The sequence below is a fragment of the Pelodiscus sinensis genome, chromosome 8 (assembly GCF_052426305.1).
Source record: "Pelodiscus sinensis isolate ZL-2025 chromosome 8, ASM5242630v1, whole genome shotgun sequence".
NCBI classification, from domain to species: Eukaryota; Metazoa; Chordata; order Testudines; family Trionychidae; genus Pelodiscus; species Pelodiscus sinensis.
This window is the reverse complement of record NC_143059.1, coordinates 42498813-42518672: the sequence shown is the minus strand read 5'-3', so window position 1 is coordinate 42518672 and position 19860 is coordinate 42498813. Positions and strand designations below refer to the sequence as shown.

Below are 19860 nucleotides of genomic sequence, written 5' to 3'. Positions count from 1 at the left end.
ATATTGGTTAGTTTCCAGGGAATACAAATCGTTCACTTTAGCTGTCAAAGAATAATTGAGCACATCATAGAGACATTTAGCCTTCATTTCTGTAAAGCTCTATGTGCTCAGCTTTACAATCTGTGAGCTAGCCCTCTGATTTCACATTGCAACAGATTATGCATGTGTATCAATCCTTGCAGAATTTTGGCATCAATATGTTAAACTTTATTTGAATATTAGGTTTGTTTGTTTGTTTGTTTGTTTGTTTGTTTGTTTAAAAAAGTAAATGCCTATTTTTTTTTAATTTAAATTATTTTGAAACTATTTACTTTAATATTATGATACACTAATTGCTAAGGATATGTGAAATTAAAACAATATATATCATCATAATTCTACCTTAAGAGAGAAAGAAACATGTTGCAATTTAATAATTACAACTTACATGGGACACTTGGACATTGCTGTTATTTCTGCAGTCAAAGTCAGATGTGGTATGAAAAAAGGTTCAAAGTCAGATGTGGTGTGAAAAAGTTGTGTTGAACTTGCCAATGGAGGAATTGAATCCAGACATCCCTAAAAACCAGATAACTGTTTATAACATATCTTTTTAGCACAAACATTAATTTCCTACATTCAAATTGTTTATCATAAGGTGTCTATAAAATATGGCTAACTTCCTTTGGTCCCTTTGAGAAACTAAGCCTACATTTTTATACGATCTAGGACATTTACAGCTTCATCTTAATTTCCACAATTCTAAAGTAATTGCTTTATTTAATAAATCAAGGAGCTGCCATAAAAAGGAGACACAAAACTCTCTTTAGCTCTAATGTGAAAAGAATCAGGCACATTGTATTTATTATTTTAAAACCTCTCATAAATGTAAATACCTTTTGTTTTCCCCAGGTCCCTGAAATATTGTCATGATCATCAATATTATCTTCTGCCTCTAGTTGTCTCTCTTTTTCAGCATCTTGTGCTAATTCTGCCTTACATTTATCCTCATCATTTTTCTTTGTCAGCCTTCTTCAAGCATGGATACAAAACATTTAAATATTATAATTAGAAAAATGTAGTGACAGTTGTTAGATCACATACTATAATCTTCCAATGTGGAACAAGTACTTCAAAAAGTGCTACCTTATAATACACCAGAGTTTGAAGTCTGTGGAAGATACCAACAAGATTATAAATTAAAAATGGACACTTTTTTAAACTGATTGCTTTAGTTGGAATGTTTACAGAGAAGGATATATACATCAAGTGCAAAACCCATACTTTTTGTTTTGTTAATCTTTTCTCAAGACACTGATGCTCAATATTTGTATTTGAACTTCTAAAAAACCAATGTTCATAATAATAATAATTAATAATGAAACAATAACAGAATTACAAAACATACAATAGGAAATTTATACAGACCGATTGGGAAAAAATCAATTAAAATTTCAGGCAGTACCTTAACTGACCCTAATTTATAGGACAGCTAGAAAAGCATAGCTCTAAAAAGAACACTATCAGCACTAAGGACATAAACAAATATTTATTATTCAGTGGTTACACGTTTACATACGGGGGCAGGCAGGAGCTGGTGCTCATGGTGCGCACCGGTTCCCACCTCGCCCTCCCTTCTCCATCTGGCTGCTGCCTTTGAAACAGAGGTAGCAGAGTGGGGAGCAGGCACCTTCACAGAAGCTGGTACGCTCCTGCCTGCCCTTCCCCCTCCGCGCTGCTGCCTCTGTATCAAAGGCAGCAGCACGGAGGCAGGGAGCTCTGCAAGAGCAGGTATGTGCAAGGAACCATCTTGAAATCTGACTCCCATCTCCCACACTACCTCTGATAAGGAGGGTGGGGGGAGTCATGTAACTTTGCAGATTAACCGATGAGCCAAAGCTTATCGGTTAACCATGTATCTGAGTACAAATTAACATTCCTAATCAGTACATACACTACATTCACCAAATACGTCCTTTTCCAAAACTGTACTCCATATAAACCTAGTTATGGAACATATGCAGTTTTGATCAATGAAACTTACTACATATTTTAAAAAAATGTCAATTTCAGTTACTGAAATATCAGTACACAGAAAATACAGTATTAGTCGTGCTAGAGAAGGGCATCTAGAGTGAGGGGCCATCTACATAGCACAACAGCACTATAATCAAATTGTGAGAAATCTCACCTAGAGAACCTAAGGTTAGAGTCCTCCCCTCAAACCCAAGAAATCTAATTCTAACTAAACAGGTCCCACTCCCTCCAATAGTCACCCAACTCTCTTTAATGTGGTAATCATCTACTTTGAATGCCTACCAATTTCACTATGAGAATCAATTTTCAACTTTGACACAATGAAAGCAGGATGGAAAAGATATGCGTCTTCCTTCCCACACCCTGGAAGACCTAAAATGCAATCACTAAGCAGTGTCACCTGATACCTGTCCCTCACAGGCATTCTAGCCCTAAATGTGCCAGATTTGGCTCAGAACAGAATATCATAGAGGAATCTAATGCATCTGGAGGCCTCTGTGCTGTTCAAATGATAGTACCTAACTTCAAGCCAATACAGGAAAATCAATGGAAGCCAACACAGCTCTCTGCAACAGCCTTTAGAATCCTGGAATAGAGCACGTGACCCCTTCGAACACCATGAAGATGTTCGAGATATTGCATCCAGCTACATTTTTTACAAATGCCTTTGAAAAATTGTATTGAGAATTTACAATTCCAAATCTTACATCTTAGCTGGAAGGGGATTCTTCTCTTAATATATGGAATAAATCAGTCGAGCACCCAGAAAGCAGACAGAACTGACTGAATATCTTATGCTACTACTCAACTGCTCTTCTAGTTCAAAAATTTGATATTTACAGGTTGAACCTCTCTAATCCGGCACTCTCTGGTCTGGCAACATCCATGGTCCAGCATGGTTTTAGTTATTCAAATGTCCACTTATCATGCATGCAGCCAAGCTTTGTGCAGCCCCATTAAGTTTTATGGCCACCAGTCTCAGTGTTCTGTGCTGTCATTTACCCCTAAATGTCTTCTAAGAGTCCAGTAATCAGTTGAAGTGTTTGTAATGCTGCTAGACAATATTGCCTCCTATGGTTCAGCAAATTTTCAGGTTCGGCACCAGTCAGGTCCCCAAGGGTTCTAGATTAGAAAAGTTCAACCCTTAATAGCTAAACTTTTCTATTCCTTGCATTACCAATATTAATATTTATATATTTTTGAAAAAAATAGTACTTAAAATATACAAAACAAAATCTCTATAATATGTGACACAGATGCATACTATCTTTAATTGGTTATTTGAATACAACTCCTTTACACAGAGTTAAAGACATTTCAAAGACACTTTGAAAGGACATCATACTGACTTACTTTTGAAACTGTAATTTTACTGGTGTACTTGTATATTGTTGTTGTCTACGTACAGATTTTATTTGTTTCCAAACTTTTAACATACTATGTATTAAGGAAATGTCTTTTTGATGTTCTAGGTCATACATTTTCTTTGTATCTCTGCAATAAAGGTATACAACAAAACACAATCTAATTCTTTGATGATAAAATCAGATAGTAACAATTTTATTGGGGCCTATAATGATATTGCCAAACTTCAAGTTTTAAATAGTATAGAAATTTTTAAAATACTTTATTGCATTTATAAACTTTATAGAAATAGTTTATTAAGATCTGCATATTCATGTTTCATTAATTCTTGGGCATGTATATTAGCAGATATTTTTCAAATATTGCAATGTGAATTTGATCATCTGACTGCTTTAAATGGGAAAGGGAAGAAAAATATGCAAGAACAGTAAGCAGGTTTTCTAAAACAACAATATTCAATCTACAAATCAGACAAAAAGTCTGACATGGTGACTAGTTTATATGGGAATAAAATGAGAACTCACATCTTACTATCTACATTTGTTCCGTAAATTCTATCAGTGACCCATGATAACTGAGGCGAGGACTGTACAAATGTACCCTGAGATTTTGATTTGTAGACATTCAAGCAGAAATTTATTAAACTATAAGACTTCCTTGCTTAGTATCTTGGGAGCTACACAGGAGATTAGAAGTCTAAGATTGTTTTGTCATGGTATTACTTTCTGCCTAATGACCTCTGTATAAAAATCTACAATTTTTGTTTAGAGATGGCACCCAAAACTCTATAACCAAATTTCCCATAAATCCTGGGAAGGTTCTGATATGGATCCAAGTACTTTGCACATTGGGCCCATACTCCTTTTGCTTCTCATCATTTGGTGGGCATGTAAGTCTTTTCACTATGCAAACTGTAGAAAAAAAATCTAACCCCCCTAAATTCCTGTATTATTAAACAATATAATCAATAAAGATTCCTATGGAGGCTTGTTAGCTAGAGAGCTAGAGAAGCATCACAGGTACAGCTAAGTCTTTAACAGTCAGTCCTGTTGTCCTTACTTATGCAAGCAATTCCACATACTTCAATAGGATTACTTGCATACAGAAAGAGAATATCTAATATATAAATAGAATTTCTGTGACATGAGATAGATACAATACGTTAAATACAAACAACTCTGTTATATTCACTTTTAACATTTGCATTTATAATATCATTTGCTTCCAGTAAGTGTATACTTTCCAGTTATTTGAAAGAGGCTCTTCTAACAGGACAATATTGTTCCACAGACACCTCATCTGGTGTTTATGATATGCATCTGATATGTACTGTTTGTGTAAAATGTAAGTTTCTTGGAGTAAGTATTGTGTATTTCTCTAGGTACAGTAGTAAGAGTGCTGTTATTACTGAATAATAAAAAAAATTAAATACACTATTGTAGAGACTTTCAGCCCTGTAACTGCTACTATGCATCAGCTACTGCAAAAAAGTGACAATGTTATATTTTTACTTCTGTCTCTCTATGAGAAAAGAAGTTAAATTAGTCATAATAGATGCTGGAAAAAATGTGAAGTACTGGAATTGTACATGTATCAAATAAAGGTCAGGGACTGTGGAAAAAATGTATTTTCTTAAAATTAAAAATTAAACCAATTATAACTCCTAAATCTGTTTCAGCAGCCTTTTTACCATCAATATTTAAAAACAATTCCAGAAGCGTAGGCACAGTTCTCATAAAAATATAATAGTTGTATGTTTAGAAAATATTGTAATATGACAATAGTATACATTATAAAAATTAGGGATATTAAATTTCGAGTAACTGACTAATCAAATAGTCGATGCATTTTGCATTGACTATTTGATTAGTCAGTAGGGTGCTTCCGCCTTTTGAAGTGTAGCAACAACCCCAGGGCTATTGCTACACTTCAAAGCTGAAAGCACTGCATGGAGCCCAGGGTCAGCTGGGGACTCTGCCGCTGACCCCGGGCTCCATGAAGCACTGCCGCTTTAAAATGTCACAGGGAGCCCAGCATCAGGTGCCTTGCAGCATTTCAAAGCAGAAGCATCCCATGGAGCCCGGGATCAGCAGAGGACTACCCCGCTGACCCCGAGGTCCATGCGGTGCTACCATTTTGAAATGTTGGGGAGAGCCCAACATCAGGCTCCTTGCAGCATTTCAAAGAGACAGTGCCACACGGAGCCCTGGGTCAGTGGGGGATTCCCCAGCTGATCCCGGGCTTCACGCAGCTCTGGTACTTTGAAACACCGTGTGCAGCTTGAGGACTCTCCAACCGACCCTGGGTTGCAAGCGGCATTTCAAAGTGGCAGTGCCACATGGAGCCCAGGGTCTGGCCCCAGGCGCCACGCGGTGCTGCTCCTTTGAAATACACCCTCTTCTTTCCTCCCCACATTGCTGCCTGTTTCTGATACAGGCAGCAAAGGGGGGGGGAGCAACTACTCATTCACATCTCCAATAAAAATGGGTGTTTATTTTGTAATTCTATGGAGCAGAGATATAAGTTGTCAAAAGAAAACTCAGAATTGACAATTGCATGATGTAGTTATAATATGATTGGTTATTTTCAACAATTACGATACCTTATTTGCAATTGGTAGTCATCTAAAGTTTTCCTGCTCAGTTGACTTGCTTCCAAACTATTTTCTACTACTTTTGTTGCATTTATTAATGCTTTAAGCTGTAATAAAAATACCATACATTGTTTTGAAAAAGTTAAATTCATTTCAGCAGATTAGTAATAAGTTCCTACTGCACTTGGCAAAATTAATTAAAAATTAATTTTTATTATGCTGATCAAATACCAAATATAATCATACCTAAAAGGTACAAAAAATCCATTAAAGATCAAATGGAAGCTTTACCTTTACTATTTCTGATTTCTGTTGTTAATTCAGATCCTTTTGACAGTTTTGTATTTGATTTTCAGTGCTACAGAAAGCTATAAAATGCATAATATTTATCTGAGAAACCAAAATATCACATTCAGGTCTCTCACAAAGATGTATTATATATATATATATATACAGGGCCCGTGGCAAGTAGATTACAACCCAGAAAAGCCGGCGCAGAGCAATCTGCGCATGCGCAGAACGCATAACCGCGTGAAACTGCGCGGCTGGTGAGCAGGGCTTGCCGCCACTTGGCAAACCCTCTGCGTGTGTGTGTGTGTGTGTGTGTGTGGGCTCGCCATATCGCATATCCCATATACACAGGGCTCGCCATATCGCAATATCTTAAAAGCTGGCTTCTCCTGAGCACTGGCTTCCACCTGCCCCCCTTCCCTCCTTCCGCCCCAGGTGTAAACATGTATCCACTAACATTTCCAGCAGTCACACTTTTAACCTAATAAATGATAGTTAACATCCCTAATTTCCACATGAGTGTAGTATAATTAGCTTGGTAGGTTTATTAATAAAAATAAACCATATATGTCCAGACAGTGAGTTCCTTAGCCAGAATGGTGAGCACTATAGTTATGGAAGTCAATCTGGCTCTAAGATTTAAGTAAACAATATCGAATATGCATCTGAATCAGAGAATTTTTACTTCCTAGATTATTGGGAAACTGAACTAAACTATCAGCAAAATAACTACAGGTATAGACACATTGGGTAGTTTCTTAATTATTCCCACAAACACACAAATGTTGCTAGCTAATGATGCATACCTTCCTTAGACTGTACCTCTCTTCTCTCCTCCCTCCCTATCTTTACCCATTATTCTGCCCTGTTCACCACATCATCTCTCACCCTTCTGAATCTTCCCTTCTCTTTGTTCAGCCTGGGTTCTAGGAAGGGGAGAACTGAGAGTACAGAGAAGACAGTTTTCCGGCTCTCAAGCACTACATCACAGTGGTCCCCAGTGGCTGTGAAAAGCAATCGCAAGAAGAATCCTAGTCCTACCCTGTGTCCTGTGGCAGGAGTACATCCAAAGCAGATAAAATCTTGCGAACATTTTACTGCCTACCTCTAATGAAACTCTACTGAGCATACTCACATACACAGGGTATGTCTACACTACCCCGCTAGTTCGAACTAGCGGGGTAGTGTAGACATACCCACAGTGATTTACAGATGCTTATACATTTGGCTAAATGTAGGTGGATTTTCACAGAAACAGCAAAAGGCACCTTTCTGAATCCAGGGTAACCTCTACCCTGATCCAAAGTTTGGACATCCTAATTTCTCACTGAAACAGTTATAAAAACATTTTAACATTAGATTTTTTTTTCACAAGTCTTGTTCTCAGAAATGGTCAATCCATTTTTGTGAAATTTCATTCCCTATCACCCTTCCAAAAACACCCTAGCTTGAGGCAGTTTCCCAGCACAGAATATTTTAGCTCAAACCATTTCAATTTGGCAAAGTAATAAGAAACTAAAAACAGGGTCATGGAATGGAAAGCTTTAGGCATCTCGAACCCTGAGGAAGCTGATAGTGGCTGTCCATGGGCTCCACGAGGCTGACAGGAGCTGACAGCTGCACCAACAATTCACACATACACACAACCTGCCCTTCCGAATTGTGAATCTTTTAATTTTTAAACTATGAACATTAAAAAAATGAAGCATTGTCGTACCTTTTCAGAAAGCAAGAGAGTTGTATTTTGCTGTTGTCTGTTCTGAAAGCATTCATAAAATTGGAGCAATCTAGCAGCCAACACATGTTCTCGGCTGAAAAGTGGATGGTGGCTGAACAATAAACTTGATATATTGAGATCTAGTTGATAAAGCTCTCTTTGATCTACTGATTTAGTTATGATGCACCTTTCCAATTCAGGTTGTATTGCCTGTTTTAAAAATAATGCCTTTATTGCATATATCTTTATATATACCACTTTGAGGCTAAAAAGGTGGTGTTACTTAATCTACTATATATTTGAGAGAGTTTGTCTGTCTGTGAGTATGTGTCTGACTGTTCAAGAACTCCTAATCAAGAGCTAGGACCACCAAATTTGGTATGCAGCTTCTTCTCATCATAACTTAAAGCAAGGTCTGGGTTTGGTTGCTCCAAGACAATGGGATGTACATGGAATGTGATTGTTTCTCATAAAATGGAAAGGGGGAGAGACTCTGATAGCTGGGACAGTTATACTGTAAAATGACCACAGGGGAGCAGCAAGGGGCCAGAGATGGGGATGGGAACAGCCATAACCTCATTGGGGCAGCAGGGGCAGTGGTGGATAAGGGAACAGCTATCTACTATATATTTGAGAGAGTTTTTCTGTGTGTCTATCTATCTGTGCCCAGAATGGGATATTTCTCAAAATCATACGAAATGAGACAGAATCACCAGGCAGGTAAAAGGGGCTGGCTGGTGGTGCTTCTCCTGTCTGGAACTGCCCAAGCCCCAAGCCTTCCTCCTCTGGCACCATGGGGACCACAAAGCTCCTTACCACCACCACATTTGTAAGAGGATGCATAAAACCATACACAAAACCATCAAAGCAGGCAGGAGAAGGGGGCTAACTGGGAGTGTGCCTCCCCCCAGGATAGCTACAGCCCCAAGCCTCCTACCCCCGGGCACTCTTTGGGCAAGGGCTCAATTCCCCTCTCCCCCCCCCCACTCGATTCATACAGAAACATTGCTGGATGTTCCCCTTTGTCAGGAAGTGAAAGGAAACTGCATAGTTTGCTGTATTCCTCACTCTGGCTGGGGAGTGCAGGGGGTAGATGAAACTGAACCTGCCCCATCCAGAGGACATGCACCCCTCCTGCAGCTGTGCCCTCTGGAGCTGCAGCTGCCATGGACAAGGGAAATCACCTGGCCCCAAGTGACTGCGAAGAGAGAAGGCTGGGGTTGTCCTCTCTTGCCTGAGCAGCCTACATACTGAACCCCTCATCCCCAGCCCCACCCACAGCAATGCACATTTTCTTTTCCAAAAAGCAAACATTACTTGAGTTAAATACCCAAGCAACACTGGGTAAATCTTCTATTAGTATCTGTAAGAGTTTTCTTCTTTCAAATCCAAAAGTCTGTTCTCAAAATACAGAGTGATTTCAGCTTGTAGTACTCAACAAAATGGCAGTAACCTTAAATTGCAGTACTTTTGACTAAAGCCAGCCTCAGACAAAACAGATTCCCCTTTATGCAGATGATACATGTGAAACAATCATGTACTGATGAAATAGCAGAATTTGCATCAATATGATACTACTTTAATTCCTGCTGTCAAAAAAAAAGGGATCTGTGATTGCTTAACTGATTTTTACAAAAGTGCATTGAAACTTGAGGGCATTCATTGACTTGTTCAAGATCACATAGTAAGTCAGTGACAGAATAAAGAGTAAAACTTAGTTCTATGCTCTATATCCATAATATGTTAAAGCCAATTACACTGAAATTAAGCACCCTGTAATCTACCAAATGTGCTATCTGAAGCAGATGATTTACCAGACCTGAATACATTTATAGGCAGTGCCTCAGCCCAAGAAGTAGGAAATTCCATAATACTATTCACTTCACCTACAAAAAGCCCAACTAATTGGGTGTTATGCAAATGAAATACAGAGTTTATGGGCATAATTCAAATTTCCTTTATAGCAGTAAGCAAGGCTACACTGCTGCAACTCTACAGCTACTAGTGCGATTTATGAGTTGGAATAACTCCTGCTCCTTTCCTGTAACTGAGTGGCATATTAAGACAACTGGATCTGCATAAATGTAGTCAATACTCCAATCCTCTGGGCCAGGGCCAGCCTTAATGAAAATCCCACCCTGGGTGAACTTGTATTTTGGTGCCCCTTGAGTTTAAATATGTAGTTGTGTACTGAAAATTTCAGAAATAAATCGGTAATCTCAAAAGTTTTCATACATTTACTCAAAAAATTGACACATTTGATTCAATTTTATTAAAATAAAAGTGTCAAAAACTAAACATTAAACTAAACACTAAACTAATGAATAAGAACAAATACAAAATGTTGTTCACCAAGATTCAGAAGGCAACACTATGTGCCTTTGCTGCTGCAAACTGTGACATTGCTTGTAACACATGAGATTGTGAGCCACAGCATTCTCCATAGACAGGGGATGGAAATGGAGTCTCAGGAAATTAAGGGACAAAGCATATCCTTGGGGCACACGTAGGAAGCTGCTCAGACCTTTGCTCCCTTGGATGCAGAGCCTGCTATTGTCTCTGCCCCTTGCAAAGGGCATTGTAATTATCAGGGCATCTTGGCCAAGCCCTTCCTTTAAGAGCTGCATGAGAAATGGATTATTTTAGATTAAATATTTACCCTAAGACATGAGGCACTAAAGGCAGGCTGTTATTTGAGAATTGCATCAGACTGTGATGTCATTGCAGAGAAGCTAAATGAATTCTTTGCTTCTGTCTTCACAGATGAGGACATTTGGGAGTTTCCCAAATCAGAGCCATTCTTTTTTAGGTGACAAATCTGAGAAATTGTCCCAAATTGAGATGTCATTAGAGGAAACTGTGGAACAAATTGATAAACTTAACAGTAACAAATCATCGGGACCAGATGGCATTCACTCAAGAGTTCTAAAAGAACTCAAATGGTAAATTGCTGAACTATTAACTGTGGTTTGTAACCTATCCTTTAAATTGGCTTCCGTACCTAATGATTGGAAGATAGCTAATGTGATGCCAATATTTAAAAAGGGCTCTAGAGGTTATCCTGGCAATTACAGACCGGTAAATCTAACGTCAGTACTGGGCAAATTAGTTGAAACTATAGTAAAGAATAAAATTGTCGGACACATAGATGAAAATAATCTGTTGGGGGAAAGTCAACATGGTTTCTGTAAAGGGAAATCATGCCATACTAATCTGCTAGAGTTCTTTGAGAGGGTTAACAAACATGTGGACATGGGGGATCCAATGCATATAGTATACATAGATTTCTAGAAAGCCTTTGACAAGGTCCCTCACCAAAGGCTCTTGTGTAAATTACATTGTCATGGGATAAGAGGGAAGGTCCTTTCATGGACTGATAACTGGTTAAAAGACAGGAAACAAAGGGTAGGAATAAATGGTAAGTTTTCCAAATGGAGAGAAGTAACTAGTGGGGTCCCCCAAGGGTCTGTCCGGGGCTGCAGGAGAGCTTCCATCCCCAGAAGCCCGCAGAGCCAGCCCAGTCCTCCCCATCGTGGGCTCGTACCCCATTCCTACCTCACCTCCTTCCACTTACCTTTCCCTAGCCCCTTTTCTTGATGTACAAAATAAAGGACAATTGTGGTAAAAAATGGAATCTGTCTTTATTGAACAAAACTGGGGGAGACTGGGAAAAGGAGGTGGGAGAGGGGAAGAGACAGGCTGGGAGAGGGGAGGGCAACTAAAATGATCAGGGGTTGGGAACAGGTCCCATATGAAGAGAGGCTAAAGAGACTGGGACTTCTCAGCTTAGAAAAGAGGAGACGGAGGGGGGACAGGATAAAGGGCTCTAAAAGCAGGAGTTGGGTGGAGAGGGTGCATACAGAAAAGTTCTTCATTAGTTCCCATAAAGAAGGACTAGAGGACACCAAAGGAAAGGAATGGGTAGCAGGCTTCAAACTAGTAACAGAAAGTTGTTCTTCACAAAGCAAAGAGTCAACCTGTGGAACTCCTTGCTGCAGGAGGCTGTGAAGGCTAGAACTAGAACAGAGTTTAAAGGGATGTGAGATCAAGTCATGGAGGTTGGGTCCATGGAGTGGTATTAGCCAGGGGGTAGGAGTGGTGTCCCTGCCCAAGGTTTGTGGAAGGCTGGAGAGGGATGGCACGAGACAAATGGCTTGGTCACTGTCTTCGGTCCATCCCCTGCAGGGTCCCTAGGGTTGGCCGCTGTCGGCAGACAGGCTACTGGGCTAGATGGACCTTTGGTCTGACCCAGTACGGCCATTGTAAGCTCAGGGCTCAGGGTCGGGGGTCTCAGTGGACCCCCTTGATTTTCATGCACACCTGCTCCTGGGTGGCCAGGCTGGCAGCTCTCCTGCCCAAGCCGGCCACTTTCCTGTGCCTAGTGCGGAGATCATGGACAAGGTCCCCAATGTCTGCAGTAGCCCAGGCGGGTGCCCGCCTCTTGCAGTCCCGGGCAAGCTCCCAGGGGCCGCCAGCCTGGTCCCGGGAAGAGGGGGAGGGCTGGGGGGCATCGGGTGGCTGGCTCGAGCCGTGCCAGGTGCAGGGTCTGCTGGCTGGGTGCTGGCAGGCTTGCACCTGGCACGGGCACCGTAGCCAGCCTGTGCCCCTTTAAGGGGTCCGGGGCCGGGAGGGGGGCAGACGAGTTTCCCTGGTGTTGGCCAGAGTGGCCACCAGGGAAACCTGGGGAGGGCTAGCCTCCCACTAGTTCGAATTAAGGGTCTACACACCCCTTAATTCGAACTAGCTAGATCGAACTAGGCTTAATCCTCGTAAAATGAATTAAGTTCGAACTAGCGGAGCACTAGTGTAGCGCCTATCAAAGTTAGTTCGAACTAACCTCCGTTAGTTCGAACTAACTCTGTAGTGTAGACATACCCTTAGAAATTATATGTTGATTTCACAGTACACACAAATCCTGAAATATTTCTACCAGTAATAATTAAATTATTTTCAGATAGGGAAAGCAAGAAAAATGCTGCTTGAGAACATGTTAGAGTTAAAATTCAGTGATACAAACTTCTGAACTGGGCTTGTTACAAATGGGTGACTGAATGAATAGTTCAATCAAAAAATCATGTCTGGTATTAGGATATTTATTTTGTATATCTTGACACGTGATATTGTCATTTAGTGGGTTTTGCTGTTTTGTTGTAGTCATGTTGGTACTGGGATGAGCGCCACCAGGTGAGTGAAGTAATATCTTTCATTGGACCAAATATGGTTGATGAAAGAGACAGTCTTTGGAACTCTAGAGAGCTCTTCTCCAGGTCTGTGGAGCTCACAAGAGCTAATCTTTCACAAGCAAAGCTGGTCCAAAATCAAAAAAGATATTACCTCTCCCACCTTGTCTCTCTGTGTGTGTTTTAACAGCTATAAAGTTTGAACTCTTTGAATCTCAACTTCTACTGTCATTAAAAATTATCTGGCTTCCCCCATTCCTACAACTGTGAAAATTATAAAAAGACAAAAAGCTTAAAAACATATATTACACAAATTGATAAAAAAAAATAAAAAGTGCATTCTACCGTGCCTATTTATAAACCAGAGCAGCAAGGGTGAAGCATTGCAGAGGAGGTAAGTGGATGGGACAGAGTCTATATTCCCATTGAGTTCTTTCTGAGCTTAAGGGCCTGATTGAAAGTGCAAGTCACAACAATCACACATTATCCTCAGATTCTCACACTAGGAACCCCAGTGACTTCCAGAGCATGAAGAAGGTGTGCAGGTTAAGCAGAGAGCAAAGAAAATGTCCTTATTTTTAATCTTGATGCAATAACAACGCTATGCCCAACAACAGCTTTGGAAAGCCCCTCTGCCCTGAGGAATTTCAGAATACTGTTAACTTGTAATGAAAACAAACATAACCTCAGGGTGTGGTTAAGGTGATCAAGAGTTGAATGAAAGGTATGTGTTTCAACCAGCCAGGCAGACACTGCCTGATGTGAGGTCACATGGGATGAATGATATCATTAACACTCACTTATCTCCTCTGCATCTACCCACCTGCCTCACATTGGGGAAGCAGCATCAGCCTCCTGCTATGTCTAGACTGCAAGCCTCTTTCGAAAAAGAGCATCTAGAGTGTGGTCTCCAGCCTTTTTACACCCAAGATCACTTTTTAAGTCTCAGAACAGGCGAAGATCTACTGCCCCGCCCCTTCCTTGAAGCCCCGCCTACATTACATGAGGAAATCTAATGTAAATGTACTGCGCAGGTGCGCAGTTCAGAGAGGGCTCAAGAGCTACTCTTAGAGCCCCTGAGATCTACTGGTAGATCGCGATCTACTGGTTGGTGACCACAGATCTAGACTACAATACGGATCGGAAAAGCGATCCGCTTTTTCGAAAAAGAGCATCCTGACTGCTGGACGCTCTTTTGAAAGTAAAAGCCACCCGGAACCGCTTCTGCCAGGGCATGGGGGCAGCATTTCCTTCCAGGTGCTGCTGCCTGCCCTTTGCAGAGACGCGTGGTTAAAGGGACGCCCCTGAACACCCGTTGATCTGCTCCTGCAGCTGCCTTTACTGTCCCTCTAGGAGGTAAGCAAGGCATTGCAGTGCTTGTTTGGAGTGCCAGCTTCCTGGGACACCCCAGCAGATTTTTTGTGTGGAGGTTTTTCTGTTTTAGACCCGTTTTTTCGGCGTGGAGCCAGAGCTGCCCCTGGGCAGGCGATGGCCCCACGCCATCATACTGCAAGTGTTGCTGCATCTGCATGACACAGTCATGAGGCTACTTCCCCATCTGGACCAAGACCAGAGGTATGAAGGGATCGTCTCTCATGCAGCCCCACTGCCCTTGCCTTCAAACTTTTTTGTGGACAGGCGTTTTTGGAGGCTTGACACTAGCTCTGACTGGTGGGACCGGCTCGTGATGGAGCTCTGGGATGACCAAGAGTGGCTACGCAACTTCCGGATGCGAAAGACCACTTTCCAGGAGCTGTGTACCTGGATCGCCCCGGCTCTGCAACGGCAAGACACCCACCTGCGGCCCGCTATCCCCCTGGAAAAGAGGGTCGCTATTGCCCTCTGGAAGCTGGCCACCCCCAACAGCTACCGCTCCGTGGGACACCAATCTGGAGTGGGCAGGTCTACTGTTGGATACATCCTGATGGAGGTAAGTCATTGTCTGGGGACAGTCACAGTTTGGGGTGGGGGGAAGGGAGACTGTCAGGAAGGGCAAAGTGGAGTGTGAGTGGGAGGGAGCTCCTCCACTCACCCTGAATTGTTGGGGAGGGAGTTCTGAGGAGGGGATTCCCGGGGTGTATGAGAGGGAAGGTGGGTGGTGGGTTCTCCTCCTAAGAGATAAGGCACCCCTTCTAACATTTTGTTGTCTGTCTCTTTCTGCAGGTGGTGAGGGCCATCAATTCTGAGCTGCTCAACAGGCTCGTCTGTCTAGCAGATCTGGACAGCGTCATGGCCGGCTTTGCTGCCCTTGGCTTCCTGAATTGTGGAGGAGCGCTCGATGGGACACTGTCAGCCGACGGTCAGGGCAGTGAGTCCCTTATGACCGGCTGAAGTTCTTTCAAATTGTGCTTGGTTCTGTTACAGCAACTGAAGGAGTCAGGTTAAAGCTTAAACAGTTACTATTTTATTGTTACAGGGTAAACTTAGTTGTTAAATGCTACTGCTGTGTTACAGATAACACAGCCACTACAAAGGACAGGACAGAAATTACACTAATAAGTCACTTACAGGTACCATGAAACCCTTTTGGTTCTCTGAGCTCTTATTAAATGCATGCAAAATAGACACCTGGCAGGTATATATCCTCACCCCTGCGTTCCAGACTTGGCATGGCCAGCGTCTTTCTCTCAATCCCTCGGGAAGAAGTAGGGTGAGGTTGGGTGTCCCACAGACCTCGGGAGACAATCAATACCTGCCAGCAGGTATAGATGATTGGAGTTCAAATGGGGTGGGCTACTAAACCCTCTTTATACCCCTTGGGCCATGTAGGCTTCTTCCTGGTCTCAAGTGGCCAATTAGGAAAAATGGCTTTGAATGCCAAGTTTCCCACGAAGGGTGCAAAGCATAATTCACACCTGGGAAAATGCAGACAATGGGCACCTCTGGTATGTGATGGGCGAAGACTCCTCTCCTGGGATAGTGCAGGCGTGTCAATTACTGGTACTAGCCATCAGGACAGCGGGAGGCCCCGGGTCGTCAGCTAGCCCATTTACTGTCTGGTTTCTGTTTATGGTAGAGTCAGGGACAGGCAGCACACCTGCGTTCCCAGGGCATCAAAGGCTGACTGCCTTTCTCTTGCTCTCTGGGGAGGGGGGAACAAGATGGGGTTCGTGTCTGGCTACAGACACATTCCAATCCATGCACCGCCCCATCGAGCAGCCCAATTCCTTAACAGAAAGGGCTACTTTTCTATGGTCCTCCAGGCCCTGGTCGACCATCGTGGCCAGTTTTCTGACATTTGTGTTGGGTGGTCAGGGCAGGCACATGATGCCCGCATCTTCAGGAACTCGTACCTCTACCGGAGGCTTCAGGCAGGAACATTTTTCCCATATCATGACTTTGCGGTTGGGGATGTGCACATGCCGGTGTGCATAGTGGCTGATGCCGCCTACCCCCTGATGCCGTGGCTGATGAAGCTCTACACCGGCCACCTGGATGCGAGCAAGGAGCAGTTTAATGCTCACCTTAACCGGGCTCGCAACCAGGTGGAATGTGCGTTCGGACGTTTAAAAGGGAGATTCCGGTGCTTGCTCACACGGCTAGACATAGGGGAGCGCAACATCCCTGAGGTGGTGGCCACGTATTGCGTTCTCCATAATCTGGTGGAGAGGAAAGGGGAGGCCTTCCTACCAGGGTGGTGTACAGGTGCTGATGGTCAGGAGAGGCACTTTGCCCAGCTCCAGACAGCTGCCATCCGCCAGGCTCACCCGTCTGCTGTTTGCATACGGGAGGCCCTACGGGAGCAATTCTCAAGTGGAGGCCACTGACTCTACTGAGGGGCTTCTGCCTGGGGACTGGGCCCTGGCCCAATAAAAGCTTCCCTCTGCAACCCATCTCCTGACCCTGTTTGGAGAAATAATAAACACCAGGGTTTGTCTCAAAAGAATACATTCAGATTTATTTTTTTTAAATAACACTCACTGGAAAATAGTATAACTGTTGCAAACATAAAAAAGCTTTTGTTGATTTTTGATGTAGAAAATATACTTTCACGCCAAACTATGTACAATAAACATTTTCTTGAACACAATCCTTGTTATTTAACTGGGGTGATGGGGTGCTTGAAACCTGGAGGGGGGAAGGGGACTTGAAACCTGGAGGGGGGAAGGGGATCAGGTTGCACGGTGCTTGCCTGCTCTCAGTCTCCTGCTTGGGCCTCGTGTTCGGGGTCCACCATAGCCATGGAATTGGGTGGGGCGACTTCCGTTGTCTGGACAACAGAGGGTAGCTGCTCTTGGGACTGGGAGGCCTGGGGGAGAGGAGGGCCAGGGAGAGAGAGGGGCTGGGGGACTGGGGGGGCTGGGGGAGAGGGAGGTCCATGGGGGGAAAGGGATGCTGCTGTGGAAGGGGGGTTTGGTGGGGCGGGGTCATAGGGTGCTGGAGGAGCAGGACCAGGCACAGGAGCAGGCAAGCCGCAGACCTCCCTGAGAGTGGCACTCAGGGACATGCGCTGCTGGACCAGCTCCTCCATCAGCCAGTCATGCCACCAATCCTCTGCCTCCGCCCTCTCTCGCAGGATGGTGTTGAGCTCCTTCACGACCTCCACATGCTTCCTCATGATGTCCGCATAGACACACCTGTGTCTGTGGCTCCCATGTCCCCGAGATGGAGATGGAGGTGGGGCTGGGGTGCTGCGGCCCTCTTGCATGGCTGGTCCGGCTGTGGAGGAAAAGAGGAAGACACAATCAGTCCTAAAAAACTGGACTATGTAGCACTTAAAATACTAACAGGATGGTTTATTAGGGGATGAGCTTTCGTGGGCCAGACCCACTTCCTCAGATCAGACTAACACGGCTACATTTCTATCACAATCAGTCATGTGTGCAACAGCTGTCCAAAAGGGCATGCCCTCTCCTTCAGACAGGGGAATCAGACATTCTGAAGGTAACACCGTGTGTGACCTGGGCATCAGCCTGAGCATCACAGGTTTCCCTTGTGCGTCACCCGCTGTGCACCCACCTACCCCCCTCTCCCCCAGGTGTTAAACAACCTCACTGCACTCACCTGCTGCTTCATCTCCGGCATCAGATGACACCTGGGAGGCCTCTGGGGTCTGTGTGACTGGCTCCAGGGTGAGGGTCGCCGTCTCCTCACTGTCCTCCTCTGGCACCATGTCCCCATCTCCAGACTGCTCTGGGTCCTGCTCTGGCGCGTCCACCACAGGGTCCGCCAAGCCAGACTGGACGAGACGCCGCGATGTGCGTGCTTCACCACCACCCAGGATCTGGTCCAGCTCAGAATAATAGGGGCAGGAGTGAGGGGCTGCCCCGGAACGGGAGCTATCCTCCCTGGCCTTGACATAACCTTGGCGCAGCTCCTTAACTTTGGAGCGCACCTGGTCCTGGGTGCGGGGATAGTGTCCTCTCTGGGCCAGGGCCTCTGCCATGCGGCCAAAAATGTCTGCATTTCGCTGCCTGCTTTTTAGGGCTTGTAAGGCCTCCTCCTCTCCCCAGAGCTCAAGAAGGGTCTTGAGCTCTGGCCCAGACCATGCCGGTGCCCGGCATTTGGAGCCCCTGGTTGGGTCCCCAGAAGGCTCTCTAGAAGGGCCAGGAGGGTCTTGGGGCTGGGACATGCTGCACTTAACCAGCTGTGTGCTCTGGCTGCTTTGCTGCCACAAGTGGCTGTGAGGGTGCCTGTCCCTTTAACAAATGGCTGCAGACAGGAACCAGAGACATGCAAGGCATGCCCCAGATTGTCCACCAGGGCTTCTTCCTGGAGGCCATTATTTTCGAAAAAATGGCCTCCCCGCGTCCACACTCACTTACTTTCGACAGATCTCCATCGAAAAAGGCGTTCTTCCTCGTGGAATTAGGTTTACCGCCGTCGAAAGAAAAGCCGCGTTCTTTCGATTTAATTTCGAAAGAACGGGGCTGTAGTCTAGACGCAAGTGAAGTTTTTTCGAAAAAAGGCTACTTTTTTCAAAAAAAACCTTGAGTCTGGACACAGCCTCCCTTTGCCCTCCAAAAATGTAAATAGAGATGTAAAATCCCATTAAGTTAACCAGGATCACACGGGCAGTGGGCCTGGCCGGGCTAAAGTAACCCTTCACCCATGGCATGGTGTGGTAGGCCTGCAGCTGTGCTATAGGCTGTTCTAGCCAGGCTAAGCTTGCTGTGCTGTAGATGGGAGCTGCTTGGGCCAGGTTGGGCCCACTGTGCTGTGGCAGGCGGCTGTTCTAGTCGGGCCCACCATGCTATGCTGTGGGCAGGGAACTGCTCCACCCTGACCAGGCCTGCCATGTTGCACCCCAAGTTGGGGGCTGCTTCAGCCGAAGTGAGGTGGAGCATCCCCTGTGGCATGGCGTGGCATAGTGAGCCCAGCCAGGGTGGAGCACCCGGGTTGCCAGTTAACCACTTATCAAGCATCACAAGGTATGGGTAATGCTTACTGGGCAACTGGCTAGCCCTTTACACCTCTACTTTTAGTACTGCCTAATGAAGTATTCTGCTGTGAAAAAATACAAGCTGATTATTTAAATTATTCCCTGAATAACTATAGCTGTAAAAAGTAGTAACAGCTGACCTTCTTGTATACTGTCTTTAATCCTGGAGCAGCCTTAAGAGGAAAACATTTTCTGAAGTTTTGTGATTGTTTGATTGGAGAAGGTAATGAAATTAATTCCCCACTTTCTTCAAACCAGCTTTCTCCCTTGTTAGAAATATTTCAAAAGTTAGGCATATGTACATATGAAATGTTAA

At 44.0% G+C, this 19860-nt stretch overlaps 2 protein-coding genes across 2 annotated transcripts in view; both read right to left on the bottom strand.

Moving 5' to 3' along the window:
* CC2D2B (coiled-coil and C2 domain containing 2B) overlaps window positions 1-19860 on the bottom strand; it is a 152413-nt gene that overhangs the window by 95445 nt on the left and 37108 nt on the right. Inside the window, exons 8-13 of the mRNA XM_089780176.1 lie at window positions 19685-19810; window positions 7983-8192; window positions 5984-6081; window positions 3370-3510; window positions 876-1011; window positions 428-558 (exon numbers count right to left, since the gene is read on the bottom strand). Coding sequence (XP_089636302.1) covers window positions 428-558; window positions 876-1011; window positions 3370-3510; window positions 5984-6081; window positions 7983-8192; window positions 19685-19810 — 842 coding nt within the window. The remainder of the gene's footprint in view (window positions 1-427; window positions 559-875; window positions 1012-3369; window positions 3511-5983; window positions 6082-7982; window positions 8193-19684; window positions 19811-19860) is intronic.
* LOC142830418 (uncharacterized) lies at window positions 17087-19690 on the bottom strand. Its single transcript, XM_075935196.2, has 2 exons — window positions 18167-19690; window positions 17087-17821 (listed from the first exon to the last, which is right to left on the bottom strand). The coding sequence occupies exons 1-2, from the start codon at window positions 18732-18734 to the stop codon at window positions 17301-17303; spliced, it is 1089 nt and encodes a 362-aa protein (XP_075791311.2). The 5' UTR covers window positions 18735-19690; the 3' UTR covers window positions 17087-17300.

Coding starts and splice junctions, on each gene's coding strand:
- LOC142830418 (XM_075935196.2), bottom strand. CDS start 18,734: ATGTCCCAGCCCCAAGACCCTCCTGGCCCTTCTAGAGAGCCTTCTGGG. Junction 17,822..18,166: donor TGCCGGAGATGAAGCAGCAG/GTGAGTGCAGTG, acceptor TTTCCTCCACAG/CCGGACCAGCCATGCAAGAG.